General features: G+C 42.8%; 1 protein-coding gene and 1 pseudogene across 1 annotated transcript in view; both read left to right on the forward strand.

The window, feature by feature from the left end:
• The first annotated feature begins 10,498 nt into the window (after positions 1-10,498).
• Positions 10,499-12,058, forward strand: LOC118921790 (olfactory receptor 7D4-like; annotated as a pseudogene).
• Positions 12,059-14,332: 2,274 nt separating this feature from the next.
• Positions 14,333-21,866, forward strand: part of LOC118920938 (zinc finger protein 426-like) — a 32,196-nt gene continuing 24,662 nt past the window's right edge. The window contains exons 1-3 of the mRNA XM_036902531.2: positions 14,333-14,376; positions 19,532-19,820; positions 20,105-20,189. Of these exons, the coding sequence (XP_036758426.2) occupies positions 14,333-14,376; positions 19,532-19,820; positions 20,105-20,189 (418 nt within the window). The remainder of the gene's footprint in view (positions 14,377-19,531; positions 19,821-20,104; positions 20,190-21,866) is intronic.

Below are 21,866 nucleotides of genomic sequence, written 5' to 3' on the forward strand. Positions count from 1 at the left end.
AAGGAAGAAGAAAAGCTATGGAAGTCGCAGGCGGAAGAAAACATGGGAAGATTGGTTATTTCTTTGACATATCTTCTTGTAGAGTAACTTCAGCATATATAGGTTTTAAGCTACTACTTAAATTGCGCACACACATTAACATAATAGGAGTATAGTTACATAACCAAAGCATATCTGTAATTACCAGCCAACTCCAGCGAAACCAAGAAAACCAGTTAGGCACCTTCGGCACTTGTGAAAACTTATCTATGATATGGTGGATATTGTCCAACTGAACTTGAACAGTCTGAGAGAAATCAGACAAATTAAAACAACCCATTCCTGGGGAATGTTCACATCCCTTATGTTCTATTAACAGTAAATAGTCTGTAGTTGTAAGATTTTGGAGTGCTACAATGTGCACTTCTCCTAATTATTGATTGAGTTCCAACAGTATAGATCCAGTCAAATTTGTTGTTTTACTGTATGCACAGGCCAGCTTAGATATCTCCTTCCTCATTCCCATGGCAAGCCCAGGAGCTGGTGGGATGAGTGCATCTACAGCTGTAGCAGTGCGTGGATCTTTGTTGGGGTTTTTTGATGATCATCTTCTGGCATGAGTCTTCCAGAGAGTGCTGATGTTGGAAGTTCTCTTTCATATCGTATCTTAGTTCATTTTCGGGGTAGCCCAATTAGGCTTTGATCCTCTGTATAAACACAAACAGACCCTTTGCCTACACTTTTATATGACCTTTATACCCTTGTGTAGAACTCATTGGAGGTTACCACACAGGAACTGCCCTTTTTTTTTTGGTATAACTAATCTACACTTACATGATGAATATTATGTTTACTAGGCTCTCCTCCATTCAAGGTCCCCCTTATAAACCCCTTTACATTCACTGTCCATCAGCACAGCAAAATGTTGTAGAATCGTTACTTGCCTTCTCTGTGTTGTACAGCCCTCCCTTTTCTCCTACCCCCCCATGCATGCTAATCTTAATACCCCCCTACTTCTCATCCGCCCTTATCCCTCCCTACCCACCCATCCTCCCCAGTCCCTTTCCCTTTGGTACCTGTTAGTCCATTCTTGAGTTCTGTGATTCTGCTGCTGTTTTGTTCCTTCAGTTTTTCCTTTGTTCTTATATTCCACAGATAAGTGAAAACATTTGGTATTTCTCTTCCTCCGCTTGGCTTGTTTCACTGAGCATAATACCCTCCAGCTCCATCCATGTTGCTGCAAATGGTTGGATTTGCCCTTTTCTTATGGCTGAGTAGTATTCCATTGTGTATATGTACCACATCTTCTTTATCCATTCATCTGTCTAATGGACATATAGGTTGCTTCCAATTCTTGGCTATTGTAAATAGTGCTGCGATAAACATAGGGGTGCACTGATCTTTCTCATACTTGATTGCTGCATTCTTAGGGTAAATTCCTAGGAGTGCAATTCTTGGGTCAAATGGTAGGTCTGTTTTGAGCATTTTGATGTACCTCCATACTGCTTTCCACAATGGTTGAACTAACTTACATTCCCACCAGCAGTGTAGGAGGGTTCCCCTTACTCCACAGCCTCGCCAACATTTGTTGTTGTTTGTCTTTTGGATGGCAGCCATCCTTACTGGTGTGAGGTGATACCTCATTGTAGTTTTAATTTGCATTTCTCTGATAATTAGTGATGTGGAGCATCTTTTTATGTGTCTGTTGGCCATCTGTATTTCTTTTTTGGAGAACTGTTCAGTCCCTCTGCCCATTTTTTAATTGGGTTATTTGTTTTTTGTTTGTTGAGGCATGTGAGCTCTTTATATATTCTGGACGTCAAGCCTTTATCAGATGTGTCATTTTCAAATATATTCTCCCATACTGTAGGGATCCTTTTTGTTCTATTGATGGTGTCTTTTGCTATACAGAAGCTTTTCAGCTTAATATAGTCCCACTTACTCATTTTTGCTGTTCTTTTCCTTGCCCGGGGAGATATGTTGAAGAAGAGGTCACTCATGTTTATGTCTAAGACCTTTTTGCATATGTTTTCTTCCAAGAGTTTAATGGTTTCATGACTTACATTCAGGTCTTTGATCCATTTTGAGTTTACTTTTGTATATGGGGTTAGACAATGGTCCAGTTTCATTCTCCTACATGTAGCTGTCCAGTTTTGCCAGCATCATCTGTTGAAGAGACTGTCATTTCCCCATTGTATGTCCATGGTTCCTTTATCAAATATTAATTGACCATATATGTCTGGGTTAATGTCTGGATTCTCTAGTCTGTTCCATCGGTCTGTGGCTCTGCTCTTGTGGTAGTACCAAATTGTCTTGATTACTATGGCTTTATAGTAGAGCTTGAAGTTGGGGAGTGAGATCCCCCCTACTTTATTCTTCTTTCTCAGGATTGCTTTGGGTATTCGGGGTCTTTGGTGTTTCCATATGAATTTTTGAATTATTTGTTCCAGTTCATTGAAGAATGTTGCTGGTAGTTTCATAGGGATTGCATCAAATCTGTATATTGCTTTGGGCAGGATGGCCATTTTGACGATATTAATTCTTCCTAGCCACGAGCATGGGATGAGTTTCCATCTGTTAGTGTCCCCTTTAATTTCTCTTAAGAGTGACTTGTAGTTTTCAGAGTATAAGTCTTTCACTTCTTTGGTTAGGTTTATTCCTAGGTATTTTATTTTTTTTTGATGCAATTGTGAATGGAGTTGTTTTCCTGATTTCTCTTTCTGTTGGTTCATTGTTAGTGTATAGGAAAGCCACAGACTTCTGTGTGTTGATTTTGTATCCTGCAACTTTGCTGTATTCCGATATCAGTTCTAGTAGTTTTGGGGTATAGTCTTTAGGGTTTTTTATGTACAGTATCATGTCATCTGCAAATAGTGACAGTTTAACTTCTTCTTTACCTATCTGGATTCCTTGTATTTCTTTGTTTTGTCTGATTGCCATGGGTAGGACCTCCAGTACTATGTTAAGTAATAGTGGAGAGCGTTGGCATCCCTATCTATTTCCAGATCTCAGAGGAAATGCTTTCAGCTTCTCGCTGTTCAGTATGATGTTGGCTGTGGGTTTATTATAGATGGCCTTTATTATGTTGAGGTACTTGCCCTCTATTCCCATTTTGCTGAGAGTTTTTATCATGAATGGATGTTGAACTTTGTCAAATGCTTTTTCAGCATCTATGGAGATGATCATGTGGTTTTTGTCTTTCTTTTTGTTGATGTGGTGGATGAATTTGATGTACTTTCGAATGTTGTACCATCCTTGCATCCCTGGGATGAATCCCACTTGGTCATGGTGTATGATCCTTTTGATGTATTTTTGAATTTGGTTTGCTAATATTTTGTTGAGTATTTTTGCATCTTCGTTCATGAGGGATATTGGGCTGTAGTTTTCTTTTTTGGTGGGATCTTCGCCTGGTTTTGGTATTAGGGTGATGTTAGCTTCATAGAATGTGTTTGGGAGTAGCCCCTCCTCCTCTATTTTCTGGAAAACTTTAAGGAGAATGGGTATTATGTCTTCCCTGTATGTCTGATAAAATTCCAAGGTAAATCCATCTGGCCCGGGGGTTTTGTTCTTTGGTAGTTTTTTGATTACCGCTTCAATTTCGTTGCTGGTAATTGGTGTGTTTAGATTTTCTGTTTCTTTCTGGGCCAATCTTGGAAGGTTGTATTTTTCTAGGAAGTTGTCCATTTCTCCTAGGTTTCCCGGCTTGTTATCATATAGGTTTTCATAGTATTCTCTAATAATTCTTTGTATTTCTGTGGGGTCCGTCGTGATTTTTCCTTTCTCGTTTCTGATACTGTTGATTTGTGTTGACTCTCTTTTCTTCTTAATAAGTCTGGCTAGAGGCTTATCTATTTTGTTTATTTTCTCGAAGAACCAGCTCTTGGTTTCATTGATTTTTGCTATTGTTTTATTCTTCTCAATTTTATTTATTTCTTCTCTGATCTTTATTATGTCCCTCCTTCTGCTGACCTTAGGCCTCATCTGTTCTTCTTTTTCCAATTTCGATAATTGTGACATTAGACCATTCATTTGGGATTGCTCTTCCTTTTTTAAATATGCTTGGATTGCTATATACCTTCCTCTTAAGACTGCTTTTGCTGTGTCCCACAGAATTTGGGGCTTAGTGTTGTTGTTGTCATTTGTTTCCATATATTGCTGGATCTCCATTTTGATTTGGTCATTGATCCATTGATTATTTAGGAGCGTGTTGTTAAGCCTCCATGTGTTTGTGAGCCTCTTTGCTTTCTTTGTACAGTTTATTTCTAGTTTTATGCCTTTGTGGTCTGAAAAGTTGGTTGGTAGGATTTCAATCTTTTGGAATTTTCTGAGGCTCTTTTTGTGGCCTAGTATGTGGTCTATTCTGGAGAATGTTCCATGTGCAGTTGAGAAGAATGTATATCCTGTTGCTTTTGGATGTAGAGTTCTATAGATGTCTATTAGGTCCATCTGCTCTACTGTGTTGTTCAGTGCTTCCGTGTCCTTACTTATTTTCTGCCCGGTGGATCTATCCTTTGGGGTGAGTGGTGTGTTGAAGTCTCCTAGAATGAATGCATTGCAGTCTATTTCCCTCTTTAGTTCTGTTAGTATTTGTTTCACATATGCTGGTGCTCCTTTGTTGGGTGCATATATATTTAGAATGGTTATATCCTCTTTTTGGACTGAGCCCTTTATCATTATGTAGTGTCCTTCTCTATCTCTTGTTACTTTATTTGTTTTTGAAGTCTATTTTGTCTGATATTAGTACTGCAACCCCTGCTTTCTTCTCACTGTTGTTTGCTTGAAATATGTTTTTCCATCCCTTGAGTTTTAGTCTGTACATGTCTTTGGGTTTGAGGTGAGTTTCTTGTAAGCAGCATATAGATGGGTCTTGCTTTTTTATCCATTCTGTTACTCTGTGTCTTTTGATTGGTGCATTCAACCCATTAACATTTAGGGTGACTATTGAAAGATATGTACTTATTGCCATTGCAGGCTTTAAATTCGTGGTTACCAAAGGTTCAAGGTTAGCCTCTTTAGTATCTTACTGCCTAACTTAGCTCGCTTATTGAGCTGTTATATACACTGTCTGGAGATTCTTTTCTTCTCTCCCTTCTTGTTCCTCCTCCTCGATTCTTCATATGTTGGGTGTTCTGTGCTGTGCTCTTTCTAGGAGTGCTCCCATCTAGAGCAGTCCCCGTAAGATGTTCTGTAGAGGTGGTTTGTGGAAAGCAAATTCCCTCAGCTTTTGTTTGTGTGGGAATTGTTTAATCCCACCGTCATATTTGAATGATAGTCGTGCTGGATACAGTATCCTTGGTTCAAGGCCCTTCTGGTTCATTGTATTAAATATATCATGCCATTCTCTTCTGGCCTGTAGGGTTTCTGTTGAGAAATCTGATGTTAGCCTGATGGGTTTCCCTTTATAGGTGACCTTTTTCTCTCTAGCTGTCTTTAACACTCTTTCCTTGTCCTTGATCTTTGCCATTTTAATTATTATGTGTCTTGGTGTTGTCCTTCTTGGATCCTTTCTGTTGGGGGTTCTGTGTATTTCCGTGGTCTGTTCGATTATTTCCTCCCCCAGTTTGGGGAAGTTTTCAGCAATTATTTCTTCTAAGATACTTTCCATCTCTTTTCCTCTCTCTTCTTCTTCTGGCACCCCTATAATACGGATATTGTTCCTTTTGGATTGGTCACACAGTTCTCTTAATATTGTTTCATTCCTGGAGATCCTTTTGTCTCTCTCTATGTCAGATTCTATGCATTCCTGTTCTCTGGTTTCAATTCCATCAATGGCCTCTTGCATTCTATCCATTCTGCTTATGAACCCTTGCAGAGTTTGTTTCATTTCTGTGATCTCCTTTGTGGCATCTGTCATCTCTCTCCGGAATTCATCCCGTTTCTCTTGCGTATTTCTCTGCATCTCTGTCAGCATGTTTGTGATTCTTATTTTGAATTCTTTGTCAGGAAGACTGGTTAGGTCTGTCTGTTTCTCTGGTGTTGTCTCTGTGATCTTTGTCTGCCTGTAGCTTTGCCTTTTCATGGTGATAGGAATAGTTTGCAGAGCTGGGATGAATGACGGCTGGAAGAACTTCCCTTCTTGTTGGTTTGTGGCCCTCCTCTCCTGGGAGAACAGCGACCTCTAGTGGCTTGTGCTGGGCAGCTGTGCGCAGACAGGGTTTCTGCTTCCTGCCCGGCTGCTATGGAGTTTATCTCCGCTGTTGCTGTGGGTGTGGCCTGGTTCGGGCCTCTGCTCCAAAGTGGTGGAGTCGCGTTGGAGGGGGAGTGGCCTGGAGGCTATTTATCTCCGTAAGGGGGGCCTCCCTGCTCCCTGCAGCCCATGGGTTAGGGTGCCCAGAGATCCCCGGATTCCCTACCTCTGGATTAAGTGTCCCACCCTGCCCCTTTAGGACTTCCAAAAAGCACCTGCCAAAACAAAACAACCATACAAACAAAAAAAATTTAAATTAAAAAAAAAAAAGAGTGTCCACTCGTTTTTCTTTATTCTCCGGCGTCAGCCTCAGGCATCTGCTCACCGGTCTTGCTGCCCTGTTTCCCTAGTATTGGGGGCCCTATCCCTTTAAGACTTCCAAAAAGTGCTCGCCAGAACAAAACTGCAAAAAAAAAAAAAAAAATGGTCTCGCGTTTTTCTGGTTTCCTCCGGTGCCAGCCCTCAGGTTCCCGGTCACTGTTCTTGCTGCCCTGTTTCCCTAGTATTGGGGGCCCTATCCCTTTAAGACTTCCAAAAAGCGCTCGCCAAAAGAAAACAGCAAAAAAAAAAAAAATTGTCGCGCGCTTTTCTTATGTCCTCCGGCACCCGGCCTCCGGTGCCCGCTCACTATTCTTGCTGCCCTGTTTCCCTAGCATCCAGGGCCCCCTGGGCACGCACTGTGTCTGCACTCTGGCCCGGATCGGTGGGGCTGGGTGTTCGGCAGCCCTGTGCTCCGTCTCCCTCCCGCTCTGCCTATTCTTCTCCCACCGGGAGCTGGGGGGATGGGCGCTCGGCTCCCACCGGGCCGGGGCTTGTATCTTACCCCCTTCGCGAGGCGCTGGGTTCTCTCAGGTGCGGATGTGGTCTGGATATTTTCCTGTGTCCTCTGGTCTTTATTCTAGGAAGGGTTGTCTTTGTTATATTTTCATAGATATATGTGGTTTTGGGAGGAGATTTCCGCTGCTCTACTCACGCCGCCATCTTCCGCCCCTCCCGAATTTGTTTTAATACAGCTGGAATGACCACTTGGTGGCAATTGATCTCCTCATGCTTGAGGATTATTATAATTTTTGTTACCTGTATTATAGTTTCTGTTTTTATCTTCTGTTGCTGTTGTGGAATCTGGTTACAGTGCTCCAACTTTCTTACACAGGGACCATTGCAGAAGATTGACGACATGTAGATTGTGAAGTGGGAATCCTGGAGGGTTGGAGTGTGGGGAAACCAAAGTTCCTATGGCCGGGATCCTCACCTGACCCTAAACTACTTGATGATGCAATTGGCCTGCTGCTAATTGGCTAATGCTTCCACACCTGTTATCAATGAGCATTTACTGAGTTACTATATAAAGAGCTCCACCCAGTGATCTGTGTAAAGGCAGGGGCAGAGGTGAATTATGCTTCTATAGACTTCTGGATGCAGATGTGATTCTAGTGCTCAATCTACCTCCATGAGAATAAAGCCAGGTATAAACCCTATGACCCCAAGAGTGTTCCATTGTCATTTCTCCATCTCACTGAATCCACAGCAAACTTTAGGCAAGTTGTGGATTCTGGATAATGGAAGAAAAGGTGTTTCCTTGAATTACCTCCTGCACACACTGTGGATGCAACTTCAGTTTTGTCTGTTGCTGCCCCTCACACATTATCACTTCCATTCTCCTATCCTAAAGTCCACTAATTCTTTCTTCTGCCTGTTCAAATCTGCCTTTGAATCCCTGTATTGCATTGTTCATTTCAGTTCTTGTGCTTTTCAGCTCCAAAATTTCTTCTTGGTTTCTTTTAGGTTTTATATGTCTTTATTGATATTTACATTCTGTTCATATATTGTTTTCTTGACTTTTTCTCTACATCTTCCTGTAGGTTTTGGAGCATCTTTAAGACAGTTGTTTTAACGTATTTTTCTAGTTGATCTTCCATGAAGTCTTTTTCAGGGACAGTTTCTGTGATTTTTCTCTGTCCTTTTGATTGGGCCATACTTTTCTACCCAGAATGGCCTGGGATTTCTTTTGTTGGACATCATTTAACATAATACTGTGGAAAGCGGATTCTCTCCCTTCCCCAGTTTTGGTGGGTTTTTGTTCTTGTTAAAGTATGTAATTTTGGTTGTTGTAGACTACCTCTGTGCCAAGAATCAGCCTGAGGGGTAAATTTAAGTCCTTCCCAGCTCCTTATGCTCACACATCATGGATGAGTGCTCATGGGACACTGCACGTGCTGTTACAGGTCCTGATCCAAATGGCTGGTGGGGTGGACTGTGGTGAGTCCCTTGAAGGGTTGCCCACTTCTCCCACCAGAATTAAGGGATTATTTCTCCTGGTGCAGGGAGTGCCCCAGGTGACAGCCCTCAACCTTCATCCTCCTAGAGAACTGCTCTCTGCTAAAGGAAGCTGCCCCACCCAAGGACACACCACTCAGATTTCATGCTGTGGGAACCTAACTGAGTGACAGACCCCTGTATCCACCAGGGTGTTGTCCCTGAGGTCCCTCCCCGGCTGCTCCCAGCCACAGGCTGGGCACAGCACGATACCAGGGCACGGCTACTGCATGGTCACACAATGACACTGATGGCCGGGGCCAATTACCCTACCAGGATGGTGACTCCTCTTCTTGGCAGGAGGGACCTGAAGTGGCAGGCAGCAGCATAGCCTGAAGGTCAATGGTACTTTTGCCGTGTCTCTGGACGTGTTACCCTTTAAAATCCAGACCTCTAAACATGCAGAGGCTGGAATGGTGGATCCTGAGGCACAAACTCCCCAGTGGCTCACTGGGGGTGACATTAGAGGGCCACTTCTGCTTCCAACACTGGTTTTCAGGACCCATGGGCTCTATACACTGGAGATAGAACACATTATGACTCATTTATTTAGAGTGAATACCGTATTGCATGAATTATGTGGCCAGAATGTACTGTGTACTCAAATGCCTACACTAAATATGATCATTCTCTTTGAAGTTAAATCTGTTCCCATATTTTCCATAAAAAATTTTAAACTGACCATATAATATACCCCCTTTACACTGTTTGGCGTCTGTCTTCCCCTTCCTCAATAAACTTTATAGTGGACTTGTATTTGCCATTGATTTTCTTCAATACTCCTCAACCTACTGTGCCTGGGTCAGCTTGCCCCTGACTCTTCATTTACATGCAATACAAGGAACCCTCCATGGTGACAAAATCTCCATGCCACCAGATGATGTCATGGGATATTTTTTTAAGTCTAATTTGGTTAGTCTTTCAACACAAGCAAAACTACTAACCACCCTTCTTTTCTTAAGAAAGGACATCTTTGTTTCCATGTTACTGTGGACACCAAATGATCCCTGAATCTCCAAAAATTCTTCAAGGGAAGAGCTTCACTTGAATGTAGGTCCCTGAGTTTGGGTCTTGTAAAAAGCAAACAATACTTAGGAGATATCTTGTCATTTTAATTCAAACCAAAGAATTTCTCCTTGGAGAAAATGATTGTTCTTTCCATATGGCCATTGACCATAAACACAGCCTGCACAGACAGAACACTGGCTAAAAGCTTTCCATTTTTTATCCTTTTATTCCAAGGGAGTTGAACTGTTTGGAGAGAGGAAAGTCAATGCAGCAATTTATTTAATGAGGAGCTCTGAGAATTCAACCGTGTGATGATAATAACATGTCCTGGTTGTCTCTGTCCTGTAATTCTCTGGTCCCAGCCGATGTGAAACCCAGGAGGGATCCACTGGGACAGAGAGCAGAAAGCTGCAGTGATGACCTTCAGCAAGAGTCACTAGGTCCTGGTGAGCGCTGGTGGAGTAAGAAGGAAAAGAGGAGAGAATGTGAGTACTGGGCTTTGCCTCTAGAAAAATGAGACTGGGACCATTCCACATTCATTTAATCTACGGAGGTGAAGTCCCTGGGGTTTGCAGGTGCTTACTTGCTGTTTAAACCAGTCTTTTCCAGCTCTTGCTGTTTCCTTTCCTGTCTTTTTGGAATCGGTGCCTCTCTCCGTTAAGGCTTATTTTCCATAGAGTTCTCCACCTCTTCACTCGTTCTCATGAACTGTAGGTTCTTGTTTGATTTCCTGGGTCCAGTCATTACTCACTGGTGATATTATGCACAAGGTATTATCTATTCTATTCTTCATGTGATTGGACTTTTTCATTATATTCCCCTTTTTGCTGATTTGACTTACTGATAGCACTTAATAGTTCTCTATTGATTGTTGTTTCATTTACGTGCCCACAGTAACACCTACAAATAGTATAGTTACTTCTGACACTTGGCAATCAGGCTAATTTCCTTTTCTCTTCTTCAGAATCCCTTTAAGGTTCAGGAGAATATCAAGTGATTGAACTTGGAGTAGACCACCTATCCCTGTTCATGAATTTGACATGAACATTTTAGTGTTTTAGTGTAGAATATTCTGTTGTCTTGTTTTAAAACCACTCTTTGTTGTGTTAAGAAATTGTTCTTAGTTTCTTCACATCTTAGAACGAGTGAGTAGGAGATAAAAAGAGATTTCTATCAGTATTTAAAATGGCTAAATAATTACTTTTATAACAAAAATGAACTACCATTTGACTGAGTGAACCACTGGCACTTGGACGAATAGAGGGTGAAGGACGTCCATGTGCAGGTGGTGTCTGAAGTTGATGACTAGCCGAGGTGCCCACGGGCTGTTTGCTGAATGTTGTTTTTCCCTCCTTTCCCAGCAGACACACCACCTGCATATGGAAGCAGGAAACAGCACAGACGTATCACAATTTCTCCTCTCGGGCCTCTCAGAGGATCCAGAACTGCAGCCCCTCCTCTTTGGATTGCTACTGCCCATGTACCTGGTCACCGTCCTGGGGAACCTGCTCATCATCCTGGCCGTTGGCTCCGACCCCCACCTCCACACCCCCATGTACTTCTTCCTGTCCCACCTGTCCTGTGTGGACATCTGCTTCACCTCCACCACCGTCCCCAAGATGCTGGTGAACATCCAGACACAGAGCAAAGACATCTCCTACGTAGGCTGCCTCACGCAGGTGTATTTCTTTACGGTTTTTGCCGGGCTGGACAACTTCCTCCTGACCGTGATGGCCTATGACCGGTAGGTAGCCGTGTGCCGCCCCCTGCACTACACGGCTGTTATGAACCCCCGGCTCCGTGGGCTCCTGGTCCTTGCGTGTTGGTTCACCGTTTCCTGGGTCTCCCTGCTTCATATTCTACTGATGGTGCGGCTGGCCTTCTGTGCAGGCACTGAGATCCCGCACTTCTTCTGTGAGCTGGGGCAGGTTCTCAAGGCGGCCTGCTCTGACGCCCTCATCAATGACATCGCCTTGTATGTGGCCACGGCTCTGCTGGGTGTGTTTCCTCTCACCGGAGTCCTGTTCTCTTACTCTCAGATCGTCTCCTCCATAGCGAGGATGGCCTCCACTGAGGGCAGGTGTAAAGCATTTTCCACCTGTGGGTCTCAACTGTCTGTGGTCTCCTTGTTCTACGGGACAGGCCTGGGCATCTACCTCAGTGCTGCTGTGACCCATTCTCCCCAGAGGAGCTTGATTGCCTCGGTGATGTACACGGTGGTCACCACCATGCTGAACCCCTTCATCTACAGTCTGCGGAACAAGGATGTGAAGGGGGCCCTGGGAAGGCTCCTCAGGAACCCCTTGTCTGTGATGGGCCACTGGCCTCAGAATTAAATTGACATTGTGGGCACCAAAGGCAAATGTGAATTTAAGTCTCCTGGTCTTTTCTCCCTTAAAAGACATGCTTCACTACTTCCATTCCCCAAATACCTAGAATTTGATTTTATTTGTTTTTGTATTAATTTCCCCTCAGAAACCTCCTCAGCTATCTTCCTTATTTATAATGCATAAAGCTCAATCCCTGGTCAGCTTCCTTACAGCTCTTTCTGGGTCTTCCAATGTTAGATGTGAAGCGTTTACGTCAAGTGCTGTCTTGGTTCCCCCTTGACACTCTTCCTTGTAATCTGGTTGTGTTTGTTTTTCCCTGAAAGAAATGGAATGAAATAGCTATAACCAAAATGCTTGCCACATCAGGACTAATCTTGTTGCTTTATATGTGTACCTTTACATAGACCTGACATTTCTTTAATACATTTTCTCTCCTTTTTCAAAGGGATTGAGATTGGGATGGATTCTAAACCTGGAAACCTAACACTAAGCCCACCCTCCTGACTTTGCTCACGCCTTTCTCCTGACAGCAGTGATGTGATTTCCAACTTCAAGAATAGGAATCTAGATTTGAAGGCTAGTTTTGATTCACAGTAATATATTGAATAGCATAGAACTCTGGGACATCGCTCCTTTTTCTGCTTGCTTGCTTTCCTTCCTTCCTTTACTTTTTGTTAGACTGTTGTTTCCCAGCATTCTAGTTTTAAGATACCAGGATCCTAAAACAATGTAATAATAAGCATGATAGAATAAGACTTGTTCTCTCACATGGTTTATGTTTGTGTTTTCTGGGGGTACCATCCGGAATGGTAGTTACACACTTGTGAAATGTACTCAGGACTTAGTTCACTTTCTGAGAAGAACACCGACAGCGCTGAGTGTGCAGTGAGGGGCAGAGAAGCCGAAGCTGTCTTCTGTCTCCTTCCCACGGATCCTATCACTGTCTCCACTGCATGCCAGCCTGCCTGCCAATGGTCAGCAGCAGAGGGGATGTGCTTTTCCCAGAGTGTGGTGACAGAAGTGATGGGGAATCATGTCCCACCAGGGACAGCCCTTGATGGAGACGTGTAGGGTGTACCTTCTTCTTCATCCCTTCACTGGGATAATTCTGATGTTTGGGTTTTGTGCCATTTTCCAGAATTTCCCTACAGGATGAAACTGCTCACTCACTGTGGGAGCTGAATTAAGTTAAGGTTTATTGGGTGTGTTTTTATGTTCCTCTCTAACCCATGTTCCGCGTTCCTTATTCCTTCCAATAAGTGTTCCTTGCACATGAATCCTTGGCTTAGCATGTGCTTCTGGGAAACAAATGTAAGATAGGTGATAAAGACTGTGAAGGGTGTCCAAACAATATCATCAATGGAACTGCGGACATTGGGAGCAAAACCAAAAACAAACAAAAAAGACAAATATTAGGTATAGAGTAAGATGTTTAGGTGGATGCAAAGTCACAGGTTTTTACTGAGGATAAATGTATTTGGCGTGTCTCCAATTCACTTCGATTTCATTAAGTTTAAACCAATATGTATTTATTATTTGCTGTATACAAATTGTAGAGGAGACCAAAGAGATGGACATGATCACAATAGAGTGGGGGGTATAATAATATTGGTATGTAACAGAGCCTATGGAAAACAAAAGGTGAATGTTTTCAAGTCAGTTTGAGTAAATCCAGAGAAAACTAAAAAAAATATTTAACAGATTTTTGAGGTATACTTTAACATACCATGAAATTCACCCAGTGAAAGCATAAATTCCATAATTTTAGTAAATTTATAGAGCTATGCAACCACCATCGCGATCCAGTTTCAGAACATTTCTATCACCCCGAAAGGTTTCTTTGGGCCCATTTGCAGTTAATACCCACGTCTACCTCAGTCCTAGGCAACAACTTATCTGCTTTCTGGCTCTATGAACTGGCCTTTTCTAGATTTTTATATAAATGGAATCATACAGTATATATCTTTTGTATCTGGCTTTCTCTTAGCATGATTTCTGAGGGTTATTCATGTGGATGACGTGTATCAGCCTCTTGTTCCTTATAATTGCAGAATAGTATTCAAATGTTTGGATATGCCATGTTCTGTTGATCCATTTACCAGTAGGTAGATATTTGGATATTTCCAGTTTGGCGTTATCATGAATAGTGCTATTACAATCATTTGCATATATGTCTCTGTGTTTTAATTTCTTTTGTATAGATAACCCAGAGGACAATTACTGGGTTATATGGTAAATTTTATGTTTAACTCTTAAGAAGCTGCCAAACTCTTTGTCAATGTGGCTGCACCGTTTTTACATTTCCACCAGCAATGAATGATGGTTCCAGTTTTTCCACATCTTTGCCAACCCTGGAGGTTCAGGACAGACTTCTAATGGGAGAATTTCCTTGAGCACAGAGGAACAAATAACCAGTAGAAACTTAACTGGAGAATATGGGTTTGGGAAGGATGCAGAGAGGACCGGTGAGTGGGCACAAGAGGGAGAAGGAAGGAAGCCCAGGCACACAAGCATGGAGAGATTCCAGAGCGAGGCATTTCAGGAGGATGCATGCAAGTGAGGACTGAGTTACAGATACACAGATGGAGGATATCTGATACACAATTGAGTGTCTAATTTGATGTACTAAGGATTTTAAAAGCAATGGAGCATCAGGGCCAGGCTGCACTCATAGGCATAATATGAAGCATTTAGGCTTCTTAGGAGTAGGAGAAACTGGAGGCAGAGGCAACAGGTAGGGAACTGTGGAAGCAGCCCCGGGGAGCGACGCTGGAGACCTGACATGGCCAGGGGTGACCAGACAGGAAGAGTTTGGAAGAGAGGTCTATTTGTTTCTTATCGCTGCTCTAACAAATGGCCGTGAGTCTAGTGGCTTAACATGACACCAAGAAGTCAAAAACTCTAGAGAGCATGAAATCTCTGAAATTAATTGAGCCTTTACCGATGTAGCCAGAATAAGGACTGAGTCCTGTGACAGCAAGTTTCTCCTTCACCAGCAGCAAGGCCAGTTAACAACTTGTCCACCAGACTCAAGAAACAGGGCACATTTATGACGGGGTCTCAAGGAAAGAAAGTCCATTAAATTCACCTTGGCTGCAGGGAAGGAAGTTGGGCTACGGTGAAGTGGGGGAAGTCCTGGGATCCATGGTCACCCCATGGAAAAAGCTTATAGATTGGTTGTTGATGATGGTCAGACACTGGTCACATGTAAGGGGGATGTGGTGGTCCTGGAGACCTTCTAGATTCTTGTTAAAACGATTTCATCCAGGAGTGTGAAGTTTCTGGTCAGCCAAGGCCTGTGTCTATTGACTGAGTACGTTCTCTTGTCTCTATCATTCTCCTGTCCTTATGTCACTTAATGTAGGACATATCAGAATTTTTTCACTTGTCGACACAAATTTATGATCTTATAGTTCTGGGGTCCAAAGTCTAAAATGTGTCAGGGGGACTGCTTTCCTTCTGGAGGCTGTGCAGGAGAATGGGTTTCCCTGCCATTCCCACATTCCAGAGGCCACCCACATCCTTGGCTCATGATCCCTTCCTACATCTTCAAAGTCAGCAGTACAGCATCTTCAAATCTCTCTCTAGCTCTCTTGCCTTCCTCTTGTAAGGAGCCTTGTGGTTAATGATTTCCCTCATTTGTGGATTATAATGATGAAGCAAAACGGAAGGAACAGAACAGCAGCAGACTCACAGCCCCCAAGAAGGGACTAGCGGTTACCAAAGGGGAGGGGTGGGAGAGGGTGGGTGGGGAGGGAAGGAGAAGGGGATTGTGGGGTATCATGATTGGTGCACATAGTGTGCGTGGGGTCATGGGGAAGACAGTGTAGCACAGAGAACACAAGTCATGACTCTGTGGCATCTTACTACACTGATGGGCAGTGACTTCAGTGGGGTAGCGGGGGGACTTGATAGTATGGGTGAATGTAGTAACCACATTGTTTTTCATGTGAAACCTTCATAAGAGTGTATCTCAATGATACCTTAATAAAAAAAAGAAATAATGGTCAAAGACCTCTCGAACCATTCATTTTATACTAAAAATATTTATTGAGAACCTACAATGTCTTAGGTGCCAGGAATGAGATTGTGAAGTAGTCTATGTCATTGTATAGCTTACATTACAGTGGGGTAGAAAGAAAACAAAGAGGTAAATGAATAAAAACAGTTCAATTGTGGAAGGTGCTATGAAAAAAAATGAAGTCTTATAAAGCAGGGACTCAAATAGATATTTCTGTGAACACCCATGTTCACAGCAACAATATTCACAACAAATAAAAGGTGGAAGCAACCCAAGTGTCCATCAGTGGATAAATGACTAAACAAAATGTGGTCTATCCCTACAATAGAATATTACTTAGTATTAAAAAGGAAGGAAATTTTGACTCATGATACATGGATGAAACTTGAAGATATCATGCTAAGTGAAATAGGACAGTCCCTAAAGGACAAATGTTGTAAAATTTTACTCATATGAGGCACCAACTATGAATAGTCAAATCACAGAGATGGGGAAAAAGAATGGTGAATGGCAGGGGCTGGAAGAAGGGAGGAATGGTGTGTGAATGTTTAATGGCCACAGTTTCAATTTGGAAAGATAAAACCGTTTCAGAGATAGTGGTGGTGATGGTTGCACAACAATGCAAATGTGCTTCACGTCAAATGAGTACACTTAACCTGGGTTAAAATGGTAAATTTTATGTTATGTATACTTGGCCAAACTAAGAAAGAGGAAGTAGCACAAAATAATGGAGAAAGATTGTATGATTTCTTTCAGATAATATTTTCAATATCATTATAAAATAATACACAATGGCTGGGATTTTTTAGGTACAATTTTTAACATTAGTCCTCAACACTTTAGACAAAGATTTCTAAACCATGACAGTACTGACATTTTGGTCTATGTAACTGCTTGTAAGGAGCAGTCCTGTCTGTGAAGACCTTTAACAGATGCCTGCCATCTACCCACTAGAGGCCAACACTGAGTTGTGACAACCAGAAATGTCTTCAGACACTGTCACTTGTCCTGTAGGGGGCAAGATCAGCCTGACTGAGAATCACTGGAGTTGAACAACTCCATAGGTGCCAGAGTTGGTGGTGTTAACTTTCAATGGGATGGAAATAACAGCAAGAGCATTATTTAGGGGAATCAAACATCAGTTTAATTTTGGAAAGGTTGAGTTGAGGGATCTACAGAACCTCACTGGTGATATGCTCTCAGTGGTTAGATAGGCTGGAGTTCATTGGTCTGCGCTGGTGGCAATGTAAATCGAGAACTGTACAAAATGAGGAAGCAGTTCCTTTTCAGAGAGTGGGGAGTTAGGCTAGATGATGCTGGGCTGAATCCCACCCATGATCCTTCACTTCTGTGATGGGGCCTGCACTGGACACTCTACCATCCATCACAACATTAGCTACCGTTGTAATTCAATGATTACCTGTGTAATTATTTTATTAATAACTGCCTCTTAAAAACCTCCACCTGAATTCTGAATCCCATCTCTTTTGAACTCTTTAGGGGATTTACACTATCACTTGCCCCTCCCTTATCCTATATCTTCCGATGTCTGCAGGGCATGTATCATTTCCAGTGTCAGGTTTGTTTGACATTCCCATATCATTCAATGGAAGTGAAACTCATTTATAGACCTGAACTCTCTGAGTCTTTGCTCCTAATTTTTGGATATTTGGTTTGTACTTGCCACTTCCATTCCCACACTGCTCACTCTCTCTTCAACCAACTCAACTGGAATCTTTCTACCTCCATCACAATTACTTTCCTTGAGGTCTACAGGGGCTTCAGGTACCCAATTAATTCTAAGGAATATTTCCATTTTTCAAAATCCTTGATTTGAGAGGAGCCGTGTCACTAATTACATTGTCACCTAAATGTCAGGGGCTTTTTTAACATTAACACGTTCCTCAAGAGAAACTCCTTGCTTTGAAATTAAACGCTGTGAAGAGGAGGCAAGAATTTGAGTAGTAATCTTAATAAGCCCCAAGAGACTTTGAAGGAGCTTAAAACAACTTTTCATCTCCAGGAGAATGATCTGAACTGTAAATGATGAAACATACCATTTAAAGAAGGAATAATTGGAGGAAAAATTAGTCTCTCTCCACACCTCCCTTCAGGGAGACTGAAGTACCAGGAAGTTTCATTTGTATTATTTTCTTTCTACCACAAGAGAGCTTAATTGCTTAAAGAACAGAATAATAATGGGATGACAGACTTAATGAGATGCTCTGAGAATTCAGCCCCCAAGGTTCTGGAAACTTTAAATTGCCCGTGTCCCCAGGGCAAGCCCTCTTGGGCTGTGAATTACCTGCCTGGAGCATCTCCCTGTACTTTCTGGGGAAAAAAAGTCACTCTAGGAGAAAGAGTCAGGGAAACCAGGGGCTTAAACACAGACTTTTTTGGTTGCATGAAAATTAAATGTACAGTAAAAGATGAAACATTAACATAACAAAAGATATCGATTCAATAGGTGCATAAGCACTTTTGATGATACACACGAATATGAAGTGTGAAAATGAGTAAAGGAAACCTTATTTAAAGGAGTCAGAAAGCCTCAAAGGGGCAGTTGTCCCCCACCATGAACTATTCATTGCAGCTGTTGAGAACCAGCAGGAAGAAGGAAGATACTCCTTATCTTAACAAAGAATGACACTTGTTACACAGGAATTTTATTTTTGCTTTTAAAAAGGAAGATCTCTCCCTGCCCCAGCAACAATGCACTAAACCGCTCTCCACAACCCCAAGCCCTTCCTCTTTTCCAGTGAACTTTTATTCAAAACAACCCTCTTCAATTTCCTCCTAAAGCCTAATAAACGAAGCTGACCTTCCCTTTGTCTCTTTGGATCTGCCTATGATTTGCCATAGTTTACTTATCCTGAATGGAAATTCCTCTGCTATTTCCAAGTAAAGTCATTTTGTTACTAAAATAACTGGTTCTTTTATTTTGAAAGCCGACAAAGTCTTCATTTTCCCCCTTTGCTGTTGAAGAATAATTGACATAAAATATTGCATTAGTTTCAAGTGTACAACACAGGGGTTTGGTATTGATATAATCTACGAAATGGTCACCACAACATATTAGTTACCGTCTGCCACCAAAGTTATCAGAATATTTTTTACTATATTCTCTATCCTGTATACTACATCCCCCTGTCTTATTTTATAACTGGAAGATTGTACCTGTTAATCCTCTTCATTTATCTCATCCATCCCCCATCCCCCCTCCCCTAAGTCTTGATAAACTGTTTTACCCAGTGTTTAAAAAGACCTTCATTAACTCCAAAGGCCATCCACTGAAACCACAGCAACCATGATTATTACCAGAGTAACTTTAGAATCACTATGATCAGTGAAGGGGGTCAGTGCTATTTCGCAAAAACAAAAACAGAAACACATATTCGAAATAGAAAAAAGTAAAATACGTACAGAAAAATGTCATTACATTGAAAACAAAGCAATCAGTGATTAGTATTTTGCATCGTGTCCAACCGAAATAAAGAGATAAAAGGAAATAAACGCCTAAAGACGGGGTTGGTTGAATGAAGAATACTGTTGCACGGGTTTGACCGTTTACCAACACGCCCCCACCAGGTAAGGGCCCTAGGCCCGTGGAGCTGGGGGTCGGAAACCTCAGAGACAAGCAGTCGGGGGACTTCGCTCCTCGCCTCCGCACACCCTCCCCACTCCCCACAGCAGCGCCCTTCCGCCGCCCCAACGGGAGCTGGGCCTCGCCCCACCCGCGGCCCCGCCCTCGTGCCAGCCCCGCCCCACCCGCGGCCCCGCCCACCCGCCTCCGGCCGCGCTCCTGCAGCCTGCGCCCCAGGCGGCCCCCGTCCCTTCCCGGCCCGGGCCGTTCCGCACCCACCCGAGTGGTCAGACGCGGGGAACCGCTCGCGCGCCAGAGCGCCCCGACTCCCGGCGGCACCGCGCGCGTGCGGGGCTCATCGCGGCCGCTGGCCCCGCGCAGCTCCGAGCGCGCCAGGTGGGTCGCGGTCCCGGGGAGGACGTCCCTGGTGAGGCTGGAGGGAAGGGAGGCAACGGGGGCCTGTCTTAGTCCCCGACGCCGACGGGCCTGCTTGGGACGGCCGGGCCCGCGCGGTTGGCCTTCGCCTACCCCGCCGGGCAGGCCGCCGCTCGTGCCGTGGGTTCCCTTGAGGAGCCGGCTCAGAAAATGCTGTATCAGGGCGCATGCACGGGGGCTTTTCATCCACCGTGCGCCCTGGTTCGGAATCCTCCACAACACCCTTGTAACTTTGTTTCCTTAAGAAGGAGAAGAATTTCTGCTGTTGGAGTGGCCTTGTCTGGGTGCCCCACGGTGTCCCCAGGGATCTGATAGTTCCGGCTTATTCTGGTGAGTACTGGGGGAAAAAGATGGGGCAAACGGGCCTGTTTCTTTTCGTATGCAAAAGAACCCTTCTACTGAGAATTTGGGTTTGTCTTTGCGCCAGTCTGTATTTTTGACACATTACAATCGAGTAGAAAGAGAATGTACTTTCTTAGATGTCTGTGCTGTGCATATTTCGGTATCTGATTATATAAACATGTAGACTAAAATCTATTAAAGAGAAACAAGAATACTTCTCTCTAGGAGAAGTTCAGATGGAGCCTGTGCATTCCCCAGAGCTTCAAACAAGGGGGAAAAAAATGGAGGTTTTATGACACTACTGCTAGAGTAACTGAATTTCACATTAACGAGATGTTTGTATTTTTTGTGACCTTTTTCTTTGGCAATATCTTAAACCTAAAGGAAATATAAACAACTAGTGAAATGAATGTGCATGGAAGTAGATTAACCAGTTATAGCATTTTGCGTGTTTTCCCTCTAGATAAGGAAATACGTTTTTCTGGTGAGCTGTTTGAGAGTACGTTAGAAAATAAATTACAGACATACTTAACGCTTACTTATTAATGCATCTCCTTAAGTAAGGGCGTGGTGCTACTAAAACCATAATAGTGTTATTTCACCAAGAAAATTTAAAGTAATGTCATCTAATATTTACTCCCATCTAAAAATAACTTTCTCCACATTGTTCCAAAATATATTTTCAGTTTTTTGATCTAGGACTCAATCAGGGTTTATCTGTGGCAATTGTTTATGTCTTTTAGTCTTTTTAAACCTTTTAAAATCAGTCACTATTGTTATATTGACTTAAAAGAGTCATAGGCCTTCTCTCTAAAAGAAAGCTAACATTAAAAAAAATTATTGTTGATATAGAAACTTATGAAGGTTTCACACGAGCAACATTGTGGTTACTAGATTCTCCCCCCATTATCAAGTCCCCACCACATACCCCATTACAGTCACAGTCCATCAGCATAGTAAGATGCTGTAGAGTCACTACTTCTCTTCTCTGTGCTATATACTTCCTTCCCCGTGCACCCCATATATTATGTGTGCAAATCATAATACCCCTTAATCCCCTTCACCCTCCCCAACCCCTTTCCCTTTGCTGTTAGTCCATTCTTCTGTTCTGTGACTGTTGCTGTTCTGTTCCTTCAGTTTTTGCTTTGTTGTTATACTGCACAAATAAGTGAAATCATTTGGTACTTGTCTTTCTCCACCTGGCTTATTGTACTGAGCATAAAACCCTCTAGCTCCATCCATGTTGTTGCAAATGGTAGGGTTTGTTTTCTTCTTATGGCTGAATAATATTCCATCGTGTATATGTACCACGTCTTCTTTCTCCATTCATCTACTGTTGGACATTTAGGTTGCTTCCATGTCTTGGCTATTGTAAACAGTGCTGCGATAAACATAGGGGTGCATCTGTCTTCTTGAATCTGAGAAATTATATTCTTTGGGTAAATTCCTAGGAGTGGAATTCCTGGGTCAAATGGTATTTCTATTTTTAGTTTTTTGAGGAACCTCCATATTGCTTTCCACAATGGTTGAATTAGCTTACATTCCCACCAGCAGTGTAGGAGGGTTCCCCTTTCTCCGCATCCTCACCAGAATTTACTGTTCTTAGTCTTTTTGATGCTGGCCATCCTAACTGGTGTGAGCTGATATCTCATTGTGGTTTTTATT

The sequence above is a fragment of the Manis pentadactyla genome, chromosome 12 (assembly GCF_030020395.1).
Source record: "Manis pentadactyla isolate mManPen7 chromosome 12, mManPen7.hap1, whole genome shotgun sequence".
NCBI lineage: Eukaryota > Metazoa > Chordata > Mammalia > Pholidota > Manidae > Manis > Manis pentadactyla.